General features: G+C 42.0%; 2 protein-coding genes across 3 annotated transcripts in view; one reads left to right on the top strand and one right to left on the bottom strand.

The window, feature by feature from the left end:
- erp44 (endoplasmic reticulum protein 44) overlaps positions 1-14,853 on the bottom strand; it is a 49,202-nt gene extending 34,349 nt beyond the window's left edge. Inside the window, exon 1 of one of the 2 annotated variants that reach the window (XM_042345476.1) lies at positions 14,591-14,853. In XM_042345476.1, coding sequence (XP_042201410.1) covers positions 14,591-14,650 — 60 coding nt within the window. In that variant the 5' untranslated portion in view covers positions 14,651-14,853. 2 annotated transcript variants of the gene reach the window in all.
- A 755-nt stretch (positions 14,854-15,608) lies between these two features.
- The window catches only part of invs (inversin), a 143,953-nt gene continuing 139,366 nt past the window's right edge, over positions 15,609-20,195 (top strand). The window contains exon 1 of the mRNA XM_042332359.1: positions 15,609-15,654. The gene's annotated coding sequence lies outside the window, so the exon portion shown is untranslated. The remainder of the gene's footprint in view (positions 15,655-20,195) is intronic.

Below are 20,195 nucleotides of genomic sequence, written 5' to 3'. Positions count from 1 at the left end.
AGCACACATTAAAAATGGTCACTTGGCAAAGGGCACCTGGCATCAGTGAAACATACATCTATCTCAAGAGCTTCCTCCTTGACTGCCTTCAGTCATCTTACCCTCCCCCACCCCCTGGGCCACCACTCTTCCCGAATCCAACTCCGAGCTCGGGTGCAAACCCTTGAATGTCCAGTGCCTTGGCATGTCCTCCCTATGTGAAAAGCTCTATATAAATGCAATTTGATGTTGTATTACTACACACTTAAGGCACTTTCGCTTTTACCTATGATCTTTGAATCTTGCTCTGCATATACCCAGGTGAATAAATGGTTCTGCTCCCACATCTATGAAACAAACTCCAGAAAGATGAGCAAGGGTTCGATGAAGGTAATACTCCCTCCAATTTTCCATCCCTGTGGAAAGCACTTAGGTTCTGTTCAGGACCTTCCAATATTGGCACAGCTGAGACTATGAGGTGAGCATGCACAGTGTTCTTCCTGACACACCAACACTGTTCTTCCTGACACTCCATGACGTGCCTTAAAGAAACCCCAACATTGTTTTGGAATGGTGTATATTCTGAAGTAGCTGCAGGTTTCACATAGAAATTTTCTTATACTCCATGCCAAGATTCAGAATGTTGCATTCTCTAGGTATTGTGTATGTATAATTAATGTATTTTAATAGATTATTGGAGCACAGATTAGATGAGGTGAAAATAATCACAGTGTAATGAGCCAATGGAATTTAATTTAGACATAAGTTTCCAACTTTCTATACAGGACTATGAAAAATCATTTTACTATGCTATCTTTGGTCACCGATTTCCATGTTGTATCTTAAATGATCATTAAAACAAGACAAATGCAGGGGTTATTGCCTTAGCAACATGCCTTGTCTAGTTACCATGGCAATGAGGTTCTGACCCAAGAGCAGTCAATAGTAGAGTATTGTTGATACGAGCTCCGCTCCGGGCAGACAGGGGTTAGTTAATGTGAGAAACAGTTGGTTTTGGAATGCGTCAAAGCAACCTATTGCAGGAAACAGGTTAGCGTAATAAAGTCTGGTTCATTGCCTAAACCAGGGGATGTACTGAAGAAAATTTTACCTCTGAGACATTGGAACAGGTTAGACAGTATATGGTAAACAAGGAAGCACTGTATTGCTGTTTGTGGGCCTCAGTGGTGCAAATGGTCATCATGTTTGCCTACAAAATAGTTGCTACACTTGACAATAATTACTTGAAGTGCATTGAGATGCTCTATGTGATATCTATCTAAAAATGCAAGTCCTTATAGTACCTTCACACAAGAATCATGTCTATTATTTCATTATCCTAGTGAATAAATTAATCTGATGGTTAAGGGTTAAGACATTTCTCTTCGACCGTGCTTTATGTCACCTCCTCCCTCTAGCTCGGCTCGGCGTCAGGCTCCGTCAGTGTTAAGCGCTCCAAGATGCTACTCCACGCGAAGGGTGTTATATAAATGCAAGTTGTTGTTTTTGTTGTTATTTTTAGGGTGCAGAACTAAAGGGTTAGTCACTGGCTGCAGAAATGGATGACGAAGCAGTCATTGAACACACTGAGGTCCACCCTCTGGTTATCCAAGCATTGGACAAGGTACACCGATGAGCAAAGATGTAGATGGGATTGGAAATAGAAATATATAGAAATTGGGAATGTTTACATCGAAGAGACGCCTTTAAAGAATGATCATATATATCCTGATTGACCGATAATGGTAACAAATGAATTTTCTTTTCCCTGTCGGCCTCCACTGGTTTTTATCAATTACTGTGCCAGGATAGTCACCGACAGCTGCAGCTCTGTGGGACTTAATGATAATAATAATCCTTGCATTTGATGTAGCACTTTTCACGTCTGCTAGACGTCCCAAAGCACTTCACAGAATATACTGTAAAGTGAATTGACTGTATATTTATGGGTGAACGCGGCAGCCAATTGCGCACAGCAGTGTCCCACAAACAGTCATGGGTTGAAAATGACCAATTTATTATTGTTTTGTTTTTTTGGAGTTTAAGTCACTTAAACCATTATATAAAAAAAAAGTATGATTATCTCCATTTCTGGAGTTTGTGTGCTGGTTTTGTCACTAAACATTCATAGATCTAGAACTCAAAACAGGTTTGGACTCCACTGTTAGAGAAAACTTCACTTGTAATGTCTTTGATAGAACTAAAATGTCAACATTGACCTCGCTATAAACAATTGTTACTTTTTCAAGGTAGGGGATATTAGAACTCAGGTTTTACAACAGCTAACTGCAAGCAAAATGTGGAGAACTTTAGGCCAATAATGACTAGATCAAATGCAATGATTATCATTAGCATTAATTGCTTAATGCTGGGAATGAGCTGGAAGACTACAACTAGGATAAAAAAATGTTTTTGTTGCATGAACCGCAAGAGCAAGATCCTCTCTGCTATTGTCATTATAATATACAAACGGCAAACAAGTTCAAATCAAAGTATTCATTGGGCTATCAATTCAATCATTCCATACGTGGACAAAGCAAAATTAACAAAATCAAATTTGCTGCCTTGTTACCACAGCAATACTTTGTGTATAAACCTACACCAATAACCCAGATTAAACCTTAACTTCATTTGGACAGGAGGTACTTAAAATTAGACATATAATTTAATGCAGATTATATAGTGATTGCAAGAAAATCTGGAGGAGTGCAATAATGCAGGAATTTAATTTAAGGGTCAGGGTGACATCTGTGAACTAAACTGATTAAATAGACTGCATCACCAGCACTCAAGAAAATCTAATATACTAAATGCTGTGCATAGAACATTCAACGTTAGTACAAAATAAAAAAATGTTCTGCCCTGCTGACCTTTACATTGTGTAGGAGCAGACACTTACCATTCATCACTGGACCTTCCATTACAGGTTATACAAGGCTGTGGCCTCTCAAACATCAATACTCCACTTCTTCAACAGGATGTTTATAGAACAGATGTAAGAGGTTCGATATTAGCATTACTCTAAAACAAACCAAAAACACAACCCCTTGTATAAAATAGAAACATTCATAGCAAAATAAAGTTTCTAGTCTCTCTGGCTACACCATTCATAAGCTCCAAATTATCCAAAACTCCACTGACTGTATCCTCATCCACATCAAACTCTGTACACTTATTATTCCAGTCCTCATCAAAATCCAGTCTCCCGGTGGATCAATTTTAAGGCCCACCATCACCTACAAATCCCTTCACACCCAAATTGCTCATCTCTCAGAACTTCTTCACCCCGACTCCTCTGCTCAGCTAATGAGTTTGCTGCATGTGCTCACCCTGTCCACATTATCATAGATTTTACATTTTCTTCCCCTAACCTCTGAACTCCCACCCTCTATCCTGCCTGATAACCTCCCTCTTCCAACTGTACCTGTGGCTACTTCTGTCTTCCCCCTTGCCTTGGCATCCAGCCCTATCTTTGTGCATCATTCCAAGATGTTATCCAGGGCAGTATTTACATGCACATTGTAGTGTACAATAATAATCATCACATTTCAAATTACTCTGTTACATCTGGAGTCTTTTCACTATCTCAAAAAGTTCTGAAGTAGGACCGTATAATAATAAATAATAATAATCCTTGCATTTGATATAGCGCTTTTCATGTCGGGAGGACGTCCCAAAGCGCTTCACAGAACACACTGTAAAGTGAATTGACTGTATATTTGTGGGCGAACGCGGCAGCCAATTGCGCACAGCAATGTCCCACAAACAGTCGTAGATTGAAAATGACCAATTTATTATTGTTTTGTTTTGGAGGGATTATTATTAGGCTCTGTGTGGAGTAAGGAAACTTGCCCATAGTTTCGCCCTCTGCCTGGAATTGAACTCAGGTCTCTCACTTGCAAAGCGAGTGCTCTAACCACTGAGCTACAGGACTCTGTATAGAAAGATCTGTGTATTTATTTACTTGAGCAAACTAACAAAGCTGAAGCTGAACAAGATTTATAACCCATCTTATGAATGAATGCTAAATAAATGTTAATAAATTACAAAGATTTGAACCTCTTGAATCAAATATTGCAGAAAAGGGAACTAGTCAGGGCAAAGTGCTTGAATTGCCCAATCATCAATTATTAAGTTCACTCTTCACTCCCCACCTCACAGAATTATAACAAAGAGTCTCTGTGAGTTCCAATTATGAAGTACAACAAAGTGCACAGACATTTTACTGTAAGAACCAACTGTGCTTTTGAATTTAAAGGGGTATTTTAAGATTGCAGTACAAACAGATTAATCCCCATATCAAACAGTTTAATCTCTACACGAAATCACTTGAATCCACGAGGGCCTTTACCACTTTTATTCTGGAAATCTGTTGCTCAAATCTTTTGTCTATCTTTTCTAATATCTGCAAGCTTTATGTAAAAAGTGAATAGGATTATTCATTTAATAATAATAATCCTTGCATTTGGTGCAGCGCGTTTCACATCCCAAAGCACTTCAAATGAAGTGGAATGACTGTTTTGTTGAATGCAGTAGCCAATTTGCACACAGCAATGTCCACAAACAGTCATGGAGTGAATGATCAATTTTATTTGGGTGGATTGTTGCCCAGGACACCGGGATAAACTCCCTCCTCTTTTCGAAAAGTGCTATGGGATCTTTAATGTCTACCTAAACAGACAGGGCTTCGGTTTAACTTCTCAGCCAAAGAATGGTACTCCCAACAATGCAACACACCCCCAGTAAAGCATTAGTGTCAGTTTAGATTAAACGAGTTCTAAGTCTTGATGTGCAGCTTGAACCCCAACCTTCTCGCTTGGAGGCGAGAGAGCTACCAACTGAGCCAGGCTGACATATTTCTGCTTTTGAATTATACAGCATAAACATACTGCAAAATCTGGCATTGGAAGCCAGATCAGATTTTAAAGAAAAAAACATGTAAAGTTTTCCAATGCGTACTTTTTTTTAAAATACACAAACGTTTAACTATCGTACTATCATATACAGCAATGGTGTCGAAATGTACTGCTTTGCTTATAAAATATGGGGTTTTACTGGTAAGATAGTGGGTAAATGAACAGCATAATAAAGTAGCGAACCAAAGAACAGAAAGGTGTCTGAAGGTTGATCAATGGTCTGTGATATTAATCTACAACAACAACTTTTTAATAACTTGTACTTAAGAGTGTGTTTTCATGTCAAGAAATGTCTCGTAATGCTTTCAAGGATGGAGTCAGATACCAAACGGGATGGGGAGAGGTGACCATTAGTTGGTTTTGAGGTAGAAAGAGTGGGGTGAGATGGAGGGATAGAGAGAGTTTCAGAGTTTAGAGACATGGGAACTGAAGGCTTTAATGGTACCACAGATGGCAGGGCACACACAGCAAGTTAGCTGAGTTAAGGAGCAGTGCAGAAAAAGATTAGAGCAATATGAAGGCTGTGGATGGATTTGTAGGTGCCAGTGAGGATCTTGAAATTGTTCTGATAGGATATAGAGTGAGTGGAGCCTGGTGAAGACTGTGGCGATAGGCATGCAGTTGCAGGGTTTGGCGTGGGTAAGAGAGCAGTGGAGATTTGGATGAGTTGTAGCCTCCAGTCGAGAAAAGTTTTCTACAAATTAAAGGGACTCAGGGTCATAAGGTAATGAGGTAGATACTTTTCTAGATTACAAGATGAGAAACGCGTGTCTAATGAATCTTTTGGGCTGCGTGATTAGCTGGACTGATTGTCTGCTTCTACCTGAAACTAATATTAACTTTACTAATTATTAGTTCCAAGCAGAGCTTTCTTGAAACATTCAAGAGTATTGCACTAGAATAACTAGATGAAAATCTAATAAGAGAAAAGCATCTCAACACAGAAGTCAATTTCTCCCCCTAAGACCATCAGACCATTTCCCAAACAAGTATCAAGCTTCTTCCAATAATTCTTTTCAATTGACCACTAATCGGACACTTGGCACAATGAGAACTTTAGTATTGTATCACTGTCCTTTCATCTCCACTGCATATTGTATACACCTCACAAGCAGCTACATATTGGATCCCAATCTGTGATGTTACTGCTCAAACATGCATACTAAAAAGATTTTTATTGTAGATAATGGCGAGGAAGTAATAAAAAAATGTGCAATTTAAATATTTGGTGAGATCTAATCTAAAGGCAAGCACCTGAGTGTAAATGGATGACTACATTCTTATTATTTTACTGGGGATTGCTTTTTAATACAATAATTGTTCTCTTCATTCTCCAGTACTGAGACAGTTCATTGGTTTCTTGGAACCAACACAACATGGATTTCATGGACAGCACCATGCAAGGGTACAGCCAGTGCATTCCAGGGACATCAATATTAAGGTTAAGGTAATGGTATGATCTCAATTCAACAATGGATTTCCACTAGTAGAATATGTTTGCAATATATTGGCATGGCGCAAGGACAACCACCTCAGTTGTCATGCCAGGCAATCGTATATCTACTTTAATCAAGTTCTCCGTCCCCAATGCGCATGAAAGCGAGAACTCTCAGATCATCATTGCAAACTCTAAACTTTGGTCAGAGTTTAATCAGGCATTTAATAGTCTGAAAGCCCTATTTTCTGTGTTTTTAATTTTCAGCATTTAAAAACTTTTGGTACATTTCCAGCACCAAATGTCCTATTTTGGAAGATGGAAGCAAAAGTTTTTTTTAAATTTAAATGCTTTCTTGGTTGACTCAAAACCAGATTTCCAACCAATGAAATGATAAAAAGATAAGAAAGGGCTGCATCATAAACGTAAACCAATCGATCTCACATGTGACTGTGAATCACAAAGTCCAACGTGCATAAGTTGGGTGTCAGCCTGGCTCAGGTGATAGTATATCAGAAGGTGGTGAGTTCAAGCCTGACATCAGGATTTTAAACTCACATTGTGCAAGTGCAATGCAGTGGATACGCAGGAGGTACTCCTATCCTTCGGATGAATTCAAATGAGGTCCTTTCTGTCTGTTCAGGTGGACATTAAAGATCACATGGCTCCATTTAAAAAAAAAACAGTAAACCACCACACCGGTAAAGCTACTTCTGTCAAGGAAAAAATGTGGATGTGGTTTGTTCCTTGTACCACACCCACTTTGATGTGGTAACAAGGAAATGTATTCAAAAATGTGTTCTGGTTCCATACCATTAGTCAGGAATTATTGAACAGGTTATTTTTATGTAGCAATACAATGAATTGCTTCTTAAAAGGAAAACTGGATTCCTACCCAGCACGATTTCCTTTTCAGGTATCGGGACTCTACCATTGCCACACCATGCAACCTGAATATAATTATGAGCAGCCTCAATGACTTTGGGCTTCTAATACGCTGTCTAATATATTCTAATACATATCTAATATGATTTAAGTAATGCCAACATATGGAGTTGTTTTACAGGGATTTTTACAAGGATTAGTGGCACTTTCATTTTTACAAATAGCTACATCAGACATTTCTAATTACACAGATAGAAAGGATATCAATTTACTCTAAAACAAAAAATCCCACAGCATTCCTCACCTGGCTACCTATCCTAATATGCCCCATCATTGTCAATCAAAATACTCTTACCACTCCCCCTCCATTGCCATTGCCTGGACTCTATATACAACTTAAAAATAAAGGTACTGCCTTGGTATCTTGCAATATCCTATCAATAAGATGGATTCATGTGCAAATTAAGCAGTGGGATACTATCTCCACACACACTCAAAAGTTCCCAATAACATACGAATCACAAGATGGCTGATCAGTAAGTAAGTAGTTTCCACACAGGTATGACAAATTCAACAAGCATGAGAAACAGCTTGATACTGCAATGGAAGGAGGTAGGGTGCATATTCTGAACGATGAAATTAAATGGGCTGGAGGGCATTCTTCATCTCAACATCTCTCTTGATCTTGTTCTGTGAAGCGCTTTGGGATGTCCTCCCGACGTGAAAAGCGCTATATCAAATGCAAGGATTATTATTATCTTGTGACTAATAGATAGCACTGAAACCAAAAGAAGAGTGCTGTACTACATATGGAAATTACTCATTTAGTTGGAAAGGAGTTTGCACATTTACACCCCAAAAATAAACCCTGTTGTTTCCTAATTCTGGAAAGTATCAGAGATTGTCCGCCATGAAGTTGATTCCATCTCCAGGATGCTGAGCATCAGGTATGATGGTAGTAGTTTATTGTTGATACCTGGTTACACAGTCACTCACAAGATCAAGAGAGAATGCCCTCCAGCCCATTTGATCGCATCCTTTCAGAATACCCACCTTACCTCCTTCCATTACATCGTCAAGCTGTTTCTCAAATGAATAAGGCCTCAACCAGGATTTCTACTAATCCTTTCCAAACATCAATAATCTTTTATGTGAAGAAATACTTCCTGGTGTCTTTCCTGAAACAACCTTGTCAGCCTAGCTTAGTGGTAGCGCTTTCGTTTCCGAGTCATAAGATTGTGGGTACAAACCCACATTAGGACTTGAACTTGTGGAGGTGTATTTCCACCTCCAGGCTCGACTATGCAAATGCCCTGCTTGTCGGCCTTCCCAACTCCTCCCTCCACGGCTGCAGATAATCCAGAACTCTGCAGCCCGTGTCCTCTCCCGCACCAAACTCCGTGACCCCATCTCCCCCACTCTCTCCCGACTCCATTGGCTCCCTATCCTTCATAGGATCCAGTTCAAGATCCTGGTCTTCACCTACAAAGCCCTTCATGGCCTCATCCCACCCTACCTCTGCGACCTCCTAACCCCTACCAACCCGCCCGTTCCCTCCGCTTAGCCGGCTCTGGCCTGCTCCATATTTCCTGACCCACCCCACCATTGGCAGGAGAGCCTTCTGCCCCCAACCTCTGGAATTCCATCCCCCAGTCACTCCGCCTCGCCCCTCCTTAGCCTCCTTCAAGTCCCGCCTCAAGACCCTCCTCTTCGACCATGCCATCAACCACCCCCCCTCCCCTCCCTTACCCCCCCTGACCCCAGCTCGGGTCTGAATTGCTGTACTCTGTTCGGCACCTTGGGACGTCCTCCGAACGTGAAAGGCGCTATACAAATGTAATCTTGTTGTTGTTGTATTTAAGCTTACACTCCAATGCAGTCCTAGAAGTATATTGCATTGTCAGAAGTGCTGTCCTTCTGATGAGACGGTAAACCGAGGTCCTATCTGCCTGTTCAGGTAATGTTAAAAATGTCATGGCACGATTTGAAAAGAGACGGGTGTCCTCGCCAACAATTGCACAAATAAAATTGGTGATTCATTTCATGGTTGTTTGTGAGACACTGCTATATGCAATTTGGCTGCTGCGGTTGCCTACAAAATACACAGCCACGCCACTTCACAATACATCCTGCAAAGCACTTAGGGATGTCTTCCTGACATAAAAGACACTTTTCCAAATGGGGAACACACTCTCAATTAAATTGAAAGTACCTAAATCTTTATGAAGAAAAATTAAAAACAGCTATGTTAAAAGTAATACATTTATATAGTGTTCTTGATGCAGCATAGTCTTGGAGTGATGTACGCAACCTACATTTATTTTCTGTTTGAGAAACATGTACCTTCTTTAGGAACCAACAAATTAAGTTGTATGGAACGTGATGTTACTTTGGTCATCTTGAGGAAAATAATTCGAACAAGACACTAAGACGTCATTATTTTATACATAATCAATTGTAGCACGTGAGGAAGGATACTTAACCTATTGATAAAAAGTCCTATTGCAATTTGAATATATGTGGAACAACTGTTCGTGTTACAACATTTAACCAATAATCAAACATGTTGAAACCAAAGTACCCGTATCATATTGCCATGCTACTCAGTATCTAAACTCTGCGCATATCACTAACATTTTATTTAAGACATATCACCATTGTATCATTAAGAACATAAAAACATAAGAATTAGGAGCAGGAGTAGGCCATTCAGACCTAACTAATTATCTGCCCTATCCCCATATCCCATAATCCCTCTATTTTTTAAAAATCTTTGTAGGATTATGACAGAGGCCCAAGGAAAATCAGACTGGATCAAAAAACACATCCTAACTGAAACTAAACATCTAAATGTCACTGGAAATTTTAAATAATAATAATCTTTGCATTTGATGCAGCACCTTTAAGGACTCTGAGGAGTTCCCTGCATGAAGAGCGCCATACATGTCATTTATTGCTGTTATCAAGTTGAAAATGTATCAAAGCACTTCAGAGTTCTCCTGAAAATTGTAGTGACTGTTTTTGTAGACAAAACAAGTTCACTAGAGAAAGTATTCTAATTTTGTTGATGACAGCCCTGCACAGCAAACAGCACAGATGAAGACACCCCGAGAGCTTATTTTCTGTAGACATTTTCATACAAAATATTGTGACTTGACTTTACAATATATCCTGTGAAGCACTTTGAGACATCCTCCTAATGTGAAAGGCACCATATGAAATGCAAGAATTATTATTTTTTTACTTTGAAGGCAAACGGGTAAATGATCAATTCCTTCTGTCTACTTGTAGTGACAACAGCAACCTTTATATTCTAATTGTGGACAGAGTGAACTTTCAGCCCAAGCACCTGAGGTCCCATAAAGCATAGGCGCTTAGAGATACGTTTGAAACTACTGAAGTGGAAACAGGTAAATTTGAACAGGGTGTCAAAGAGCCACGCATTTTTAGTCTGTGAATGATACGCTGTATTAGGTTGCATAACTGAAAGAAAACTAAACAAATTAGGAGCCTGCCTTGGGATGTCCTCCCGACGTGAAAGACGCCATACAAATGTAATCTTGTTGTTGTAGGAGTATTCAGGAAGGCAATTGTTTCTTTTTTTCCCCACAAGGCAGTTGTTCAGCCCAATAAGAGACTCATTTGCAGTCCATCTGTTCTAACCCATACTGACCTGTTTGAACACTTGTATAAGGTTATTAAAAAGCCTATTGTTCTATTATCATTAACATAATGGTTCTGCCGTTGGGCAATAGTTTGGATAAATTATTTAAAGCTGCCTGTAGCAAAAGATTTATTTCTAATTCAACTATCTTGTGCCTGTGCGCCTAAAGTAACACTCGGGTACAAACCTGAGACTTTCTAGCGCCTTTGGGCTTGTTTTACACTTAACATTCAGACCCGAAATACAGTTGTTGAAGAATGATTCTTGGTTATATCAATCCTTAAATGTCATTGTTAAACCTGTGGCGGATTTCCTAACAAAGATCATGTCAGTTCTAATTAGGAATCAAAGTAAGCTCCCAACTGCGGAAAGATAGCCTTAGTGTGATCAGAATGATTGTCAGCCACTTACCTCTCGTCAGAACAGCAGTTCAACACCAAGCTTTATTTGACAGTTCAGGTTTGTGCATTAAAGGAGCCTCTGTGATCTATTTGATGCAGAGATTTAAACTTCACACAAGCTGTACTTGAGTGAAAAGGTAGAAGTGGGGGTGGGTGGAAAAATAAAAGGTGCATTTTAAAAGTGACCATCAAGTTAAAATCAGCTGCAATTTTAAAAGACCCAAAGCACTCAGCTGTCAAAATGAATAAAATGGCCATTGAAATTTTTTGCTTTGATATTGTACCAATAATATGGTTATTTGTACGCCATATTGCAAATAAAGCCAATGTGTTTAGTCTTTAAACTATTGGTCTGTGGTTTGCTTTTAGTTCTGAATATAATAGCATGACCCAAGAAAACAGACCCAATATGGAAAGAAACCCAGCATGCAAAATAGTTCCTTATTATAATAATCCTTGCATTTGATATAGCACGTCTTCTAGATGCCTCAAAGTGCTTCACAGAAAATACTGTAAAGTGAATGGACTGTATTTTGAGGGCGAAATGTGGCAGCCAAATTGCGCAGACCAGTGTCCCACAGACAGTCGTGGATTGAAGTGACCAATTTATTATTGTTTTTTTTCTTGAAGGATTATTATTAGGCGTGCGGAGTAAGGAAACTTGCCCAAGGTTTCGCCGGGAATATAACCCAGGTCTCTTGCTTGAGAGGCGATGGCTCTAACCACTGAGCTACATTATCAACTGGTCCAACAATTAAAACAATAGTTTCCTAATATAGGCACCACTAGCTTTCAAATATAATCCAGAGAAAACAGCATTACTTATTAATTTGAGTTACATCAAATCCAGGATATTCACAGCATGTGCCTTTTCAGCTGGAAGGAAAGGCAGCCAACTGAGATTTCAGGTCAGTTGTTTGATCGGCGAAATTCATTTTTTTAAGTCTAATTAAAATCTGAACACAATCCAATAGATAGGGAGTGCCATAAAATTGAACACTTCAGAAGAACAGATGCATCAAAGATTATAAATAATAAATACAAATCCCTGCAATTGATAGTGCATTGTTGAGACTTCTCAAAGTGCTTCACAAGACTTACTGTAAAGTGCAGTGACATTTGTTGGAAAACACAGCAGCTAACGTCCCATGAACAGCTATTAAGTGAATGACCAATTTAATCTAGGAGATTGCTGGCCAGAAAATCAGAATAAATTCCCAGCTCTTTCCTAATAGTGCCATGGGATTTTTAATGCTTACCTAAATAGGCAGACCTAGGTTTTAATGTCTCACTTGAAGGATAGCTCCTCCATCAATGCAGGGCTCCCCAAATAGTGACTGGATGTCAGTCTAGGCCATGAGCTCAAATCCCCTTTGGGGCTTGAACCCACAAACGTCTGATTCATAGGCGAGAATACTACCAATGCTACTGAGAATGCTAGAGCATTTTCTACATATAACTTTTTGAAGTTCACTTTGACAAGCATCGTAGTAACATTGCAATGTAGAGAACCTATGCAGTCCAATGGCTAGTCCTGTGGAAGTGCAGAACCATTACAAGTGAGAAATGTGTTGTGAGAAATGGATAAAAGTATTTCAGTGTATATACACACACACATACACACACAAAGGTTTTCATACAAAGTTACTCATTCCAATGCATATCTTTTCTTTGTATAAAATTGTTTCAATCCTACTCAGTCTGCCTCTGATTTCTTCTGTTACTTTGATAACTTGTGTTAATGCAGTTTGTTGCTCTTGTTTACTTGGAGAAGCTCAAATAAGTGCCTGCATTTATTTTTCGATCACAAATCCTATTGGGTTCCCAAAGTTTTAAAATTACATGAACAGAGTTACATGTTTTATGTGACACAAACATATCTATTACTTAATCATGGTGTGCTCAGCATACTGCGCTACCAAATGCACACAAAAGATTAATGTGTTTCACTATTGCCTGAATTAAGCACACTTTAACTTCCATATCCTGCATTCACACACAAGCTACAGTACTTAGCCTCCTAATTTATGACATGTCATGATTGACAATTTATCAAACAGGATCTTCACTGTTCAACATACGATTTAGTCAGAATATCTTAGACTTTAACATTTTCTGTCCCAAACCCAGAGTGTGAGCATTTTTCTTAAAATATTAAGGCTGCTTTCATGAAGTCTGAAAAACAGCTGAACATCACCAACGCATGATTTGAGGGTACAGGTATGCAGTTTTAAATTTTGAAAAGTATATTAAAAAAAACGACTTAAAAGACTCTTAAGCTTCTTCACAATTATGTTTGACAAAATATTGTATTCCGAACACATTTCCACTTCTGAAAAGATTAAGAATGATAAAGAACCTAACAATTTATTTCTTGGAAGTCACTGATCAGATTTATTTTATATAAAATTCAGAATACAATTGAAATCCACCTTGGTTTCACACTGCTATATACACACACATATATATACATATATATATATATGTATGTGTATATATCTAACATACACTTCAGTTTCCGGGTGCCTTAGGGCGATGCTGCCAACCTATGAGGAACAGACAACACACTTAAGTGCGGCCCTCAAATGCGGAAACTCAAAAAGGCTCAATCCATCAGTTCCGGGTGTTAGTGCTCAAGAGATCATAAAATAATTCAACCCCTTTCGATTTGCTAAAACATCATCACCCTATTTCCAGGCGGTAAATCAGCCCTAAAACCCGGTGGCCGATTCCTCCTCCGCAATGCAGTGCTCTTAACTCTCTCGGCGCAAAAATCTCGACTCATGTGGTGCATTGTTTTTTTTAAAAAAAAAGAAAAAAGGCTCCAGTTTAATTAACCGTTTTTGAAATTGCGATGTGTTATTGTTGGGTGAATGAAATGCCTGGAACCCATTTGGCTGCTGGTAGTGAAGTGGCTGCAGGAAAATCAGGGGGTTCTCTCCTCCCCCCCCACACACACACACACACACACAGGCCCGGTGCAGGTCCCCGAGGCTGAAGCAGAGCCGGGGGGGGGGGGGGGGGTGAGAGGGAGGTTAAGAGCCCCGACCCGGTGAAGGGCAGCTGAGAGGAGGCCCTGGACACCGCAAATGGCTTTCCCGGCCTAACGCCGGGGCTCCGGTGGTGAACATAATAGTCAGTCAGTCAGTCCTTCCCCCTCTGCCGCCCAGGCTGTGAGCGGCGAGCTGGGCCTCTCCCTCTCCCCGCAGGGTACCCGGCACTAGGCCGCGGCCCCCCCCGCCCGCCCGCACGGCAAACACGAAGCGAAAATGACTGGGGGGGAGAGGGGGAAACGGAGGGGGAAACTCACCACCAGGACGAGGAGGTAACGTATAAAGCCAGAGCGAAGAAGCCGCGCTGTAACTGTCATGGTATTGGAGCCTGGTGGCCGCACTCCGCCCTCGGTGACACTCTGCCCGAAAACGTCCTCCCGCTCGCTCGCTCGCTCCCTCAGCCCCAACACCGACCGACCGACCCTCCGCTCGCTCCGCAACCGGGCGCTCGCTGCACAGCAACCGCTCCACGACCCGGCGCAAGGACAGCCTCTGCTCGAGCGCGTCGCGCGCAGGCACATCCGGCGGGGGGGGGGGGGGCAGCGCGCCGCGGAACGCCGGGTAGTGTAGTTCCCCCGCCGGCGTGGCGACCGGCCGTCGGGAAGAGCGCCAGAACTCCTATGACCGGAGTGCACCGCGCGGGCCGCGAGCCGTTGGCAGCGCGAGAGACTACAAACGCTGGAATGCGGCGCGCGAGGGGGGCGGGGTCTGAAGAGCCGTTACGAGGCCTGTGGACGGGACGGGAGTGAGTGAGTGAGTGAGCGAAGGAGGTGCTCTGTGGGTGAGTTGATAATCTTCGCTGATCGGTATCAGTAACGAGTGTCACATTGGGACCGAGAGAGCGCGAAGGGAACCGGAGCTGCACGATTCATGTTCAGCTGTGGGGCTGAATAGTCTCTCACACCCGCCCTCCTCCCTCCCTCCCTCTCCCTCCCTCCCTCTCCCCACTGGCTGTCCTCCCGGCGTGAAGGGCTTCCTTCCCACATGCAGTTTGTTGTTGTTGTCAAAGGTTCGCCACTCGTTACCGTTGCACTAAAACCGCCCCGTGGCGGCGGGGAGGGGAGGGGAGGGGGGGAGGGAGGGAATTGCGTGAACGCCATACACACCCCTCGGTGTGGGACACCGCCGGTGAAGGTCGGGAGTTATGGAAAGAAAACTAACTGCCGCGGTTTAAGTGACGTGGTGTGGAAGGACCTGCGTCGAGGCGGCCCCCAAACGTCTTTTGCCTCTCGCTTTTCAAAGAAGTTTCCTTCAAAGTGTACTGACTCTTCGATGTTGTTCGGAGCAGAACCACAGCAAATGGCCTTCCAGCAGCTGGAGAGTGAGTGAGTGAGTGAGTGCCCAGTTCTTGTCTGGGGGGAGGGGTGGGGGTGGGGGGGGGAGAGTGTTGGATGGATCACTGGGAGAGAAACTTCCTTCCAGAACAGGACCCGTCTCATCCAAAGTCGGGTACCTCTCGACAATACATCACCCATCTTGAGATGGGGCTGAATGGATTGCTCTTTCAAAAAAAAAAAGCACAGACAATTACTGAGTCTTCTTTGCTGTCAATTTCTATGGTTCCAAACAGCAATGTTTTTCTTTTGAAACAAAACTGCACATTTGTCCAAATTGACCACATTATGTTCAGCATAATTATTATTAGCATCATTTTTCAAATCCTCAACTGAAAAGGTGCACCCACAGCTCCAAGACTTGGGTTTAACGATCCTTACTGACAGGAAAGATGTGTTGAAGTATTGAGGGACCTGTGAAGTAAATTCCAATCCCAAATTATTGCTGTTGTGGCACTAAAGGTTGGTTACATAGTCCACCGAGGGCCAATAGTAATTTAAAATGGCGATTTAGTAACTGTCTTCCATGGGGGGCGAAGTGGGGTGGTCTTGTAGTTCCAGAGCCTAGGGGCTGAGAGGCTGAAGGCCCTACCATCGGTGGTCGGGCCTTCAGCCTCTCAGCCCTGAGGCTCTGGAACTCCATCCTCCAATGCCTTCGCCGCCTCCTCCCTTTCCTCCTTCAAGGCCGGTCTCAAGACCTTTCTCTTCGACTGTGCCTTCAGCTCCCCTCTCGACTCTCTACCCCCTCCTCGCTCCCTCCCTTCCCCTAACCATTTCCCCCCATGGCTCGGGTCCTGACCCAACTGTCCAGCGCCTTGGGACGTCCTCCTGACGTGAAAGGCGCTCTATAAATGGAATCTTGTTGTTGTTGTTGTTGAATCGGCTCAGAGCTATGTGCTTGGTGACAGAATGTCAGAAACAAATCATTCCTCTCTGCGTCTCTGATGGTCTGGTTCCTGAGCCAGGTGGGTCCACATTTTAAGGGCACTACTGAAGATAGGCAAAGCTCATCAGCAGGACTTGGAAATTATAGACCAGTAACTAGGGGTAGAAATTCTTCCCACTCCGCTCCTGTTATCCTTGCAAGACAAAGTCCTAATGGGTAGGATTGACCCAGCAGGACAGGCAGCGGGAAACTTGCCAGACAGTGCTTTCAATGCACTAGAGGTCTGTAAGCCTTGGCTCTTCCAACCTGCGTCAAATAATCTCTGGAATTAGGAAAACAAGAGGCACCTCTTTGGGGAGAGAGTTTGCATTCCATTCTAGATACTGAAATTTCGACGTGTAGAAAACGAACATAGAACTGTCTGGTTTGGATAGTCTTAAGCAAGGTGATGGGTTTCCGCATGTGTCAGATGGCCAGCTCAGGAAAAAAAAGTGATACAAACATTTTTGAGGTTGTGCTTCAGAACTACTCTTACATTTTTAGTAGAAGAGAATGAAAAGGGTGTCTGTCAGCCATGAATCAAAGATTATAGTTACCTGTGGATAAATTCAAGACAGTACTAATGGAACATTTTGGATAACTCGGCAAAATGTGATAAACTGTTGCACTTTTAAGTTTAGATTATAGCTATTCAGTCGCTTCTGCTATTTATAATCCATAATGTTTTGATTTGTTATGGAGTGTTACTCTGTTTTGCACTTGCAGTAGCTGTCAATGTGATCCATGTCTCTGACATATGCAAGCATTAATACAAGATGATTATTGATTGTAAAGTTTTTAATCCTAGGTTATCTGTATCCAGTCTTAGATTAATGATCAAACTGTCCTGTCTGAAAGATCTATCTGTCAGACATGGATGGATAATTTAGTCTCAAATTCAGTTTTATTTTTATATCAAATTGATACAAATTGTCAGCAGGTGCTTAGGAGATCACAGAGGTAGGGAGGAGCAAGGCCATGGAGGGCTTGAAGTTGAGGACCAAGATCTTGAACTGAATCCTCTGAGTGATGGGGAGCCAGTGGAGGCGGGTGAGGATGGGGGAGATAGGGTCACGGAGCCTGATGCAGGAGAGGATCAGGCTGCAGAGGTCTGGATGATCTGCAGTTGGTGGAGGAAGGAGTTGGGGAGGCTGACAATAATAATCCTTGCATTTGATATAGCTCTTTTCACGACTTCTCAATGTCTCAAAGCGCTTCACAGGATAGACCATATATTTGCGGGCGAAACGCAGCAGCCAATTGCGCACAGCAGTGTCCCACAAACAGTCATGGATTAAAAATGACCAATTTATTATTTTTTTTGTTTTGGAGGGATTATTATTAGGCGTGTGGAGTAAGGAAACTTGCCCAAGGTTTTGCTCTGCCTGGAATTGAACCCAGGTGTCTCGCTTGCAAGGCGAGTGCTCTAACAACAACAACAAGCTTTCATTTATAGAGTGCCTTTCACGTCGGGAGGTGAGCTAACCACTAACCACTGAGCTACAGGACTTGACAAGTAAGGAGTTTGTGTAGTCGAGCCTGGATGTGATGAATGCATGGATGAGGGTCTCAGCGGCCTGCAGTGAGAGATGGTGGCGGAGCTAGGCAATGTTGTGGAGGTGGGGAAATGGAGAGTGGGTCACATCATGGATGTGGGGGATGAAGGATACTTGAGTGTACAACAATACGCTGAGGCTACGTATTGGCTCCGTGAGGTGTAGAGTGCATCCATGAAGGATGGTGTTGTCAGGGCCCAAGGTATGGAGGCACTGATGGGAGCCAAGCAGGAGGGTCTCAACCTTGTTGATATTCAACTGGAGGAAGTTTGCTCTCATCCAGGACTTGATGTCTGACAGACAGTTAGAGTACAGCAGTGGTCCTGGAGTCGAGGGTGGAGGTTGAAAGGTAGAATTGGGTGTCATCCGCATACATATGGGAGTTGACCCCATGTCTATGGATGATTTCACCAAGAGAGACCATGTAAATGTTGAAAAGGAGGGGACCAAGGATAGAGCCCTGAGAGATGCCACACATGACGGCGCAGGGGCTGGAGGAGAAGCCATTAGTGGCGACGGTGGGAGAGGTAGGTTTTGAACCAGACAAGGGAAGGTTGAGCTGAGAGGAGAGTCGGTGGAAGAGGAGGATAGAATCGTCGAAGGCAGCAGAGAGGTCGAGGAAGACAAGAAGGCAGAAAGAGCCCTGGATGTAGGTGGACTGAATGTCATTCGTGACTTTGACCAGTGTTGCTTCCTGCGCTGTTGGCATCACGGAAACCTGATTGAAGGGGTTCATAGAAGGAATAGCAGGAGAGGAAAGAGTGAAGCTATGACGCAATGACTTGTTCCAGGGCCTATTTTATTTTGTTTATATTGTTTAAAAATGCTTAAAGTTAACTTTTTATGCTATTGTATAATAAAGCATAATATTCATGACCTCATTGGAATAAACGGAACACACTGTAAAGAGAATTGACTGTATATTTGTGGGCGAACGTGGCAGCCAAAACCAAAACCTCCAAAACCAAAAACAATAATAAAAAAGTGACCAATTTTATTATTGTTTTTGGTTTTGGAGGGATTATTATTATTATTATTATTAGGTGTGTGGAGTAAGGAAACTTGCCCAAGGTTTCGCTCTCCCTGGAATTAAACTCAGGTCTCTCACTTGCAAAGCGAGTGCTCTAACCACTGAGCTACAGGACTCCACTTACAATATTCTCTGCAAAGTAAAATATTTTGTTTGATGATAAATGGACAAAGGAAGGAAATTATTTAAATTGGCATATTTCTTTCCACCCTTGAGACTTGCTGTTCCTTTGAAATTATTTTTTATTTCCTCTTTCCCTAATTTTATTTATTTAGGAGAGATGCTCATGTCACCTATTCGCAGTTCTCCTTCAATGCTGTTCTGGAACTCGCCACCAGAAAGTTACAACAAATTCTGAATTTTGCATATTTTTTGAATGCGCTCCCTCCATGTAAAAAAAATCCTTGCATTTGACAAAGAGCCTTTCATGTTGGGATGACATCTCAAAATGCTTCACAAGATTTCCTGTAAATTGCCATGACTGTATTTTGGAAGCAGGCAACTGAGATACCAATTTGCGAAATGGAATAATAATAATATTTGCACTTGATATAATGCTTTATCATGTTGTCAATGTCTCAAAGTGCTTCACATGATATACTGTAAAGTGGAGTGACTGTATTTTGTGGGTGAAGGCGCAGCCAGTCGTGCACAGCAATATCCCACAAATGCACAAATGGACATAGAGTGAATGACCAATATTATTTGGGGGGATTGATGGCCAGGACACAATGAGTAACTCTTCTCTTTTCAAATATTGCCATTGGTATTTTAAAGTCCATCTGAACAGGCGGAAGGGACCTTGATTTAGAATCGTATCCGAAAAACGGCACCTTCAACAATGAACCCTCCCCCCTGCCCCTGGCTCTATTTGACCCTTTTCTCTGAGAATGGATACTGGTGAGAATGGGAGAGTGGGACAAAACTGAATCTGTGGCATGTTCAAAATTGTGCATTCTCAAAGTAGCCCTATTTGTAGCACTTGGGGTTCAGTATTTGCCTTGCTACACATCCCTT

This window comes from Callorhinchus milii, unplaced genomic scaffold (genome assembly GCF_018977255.1).
Source record: "Callorhinchus milii isolate IMCB2004 unplaced genomic scaffold, IMCB_Cmil_1.0 Scaffold2, whole genome shotgun sequence".
In the NCBI taxonomy this organism is placed as follows: Eukaryota; Metazoa; Chordata; class Chondrichthyes; order Chimaeriformes; family Callorhinchidae; genus Callorhinchus; species Callorhinchus milii.
Note: the sequence above shows the minus strand (reverse complement) of the source record. Positions and strands in the feature narration are given on the sequence as shown.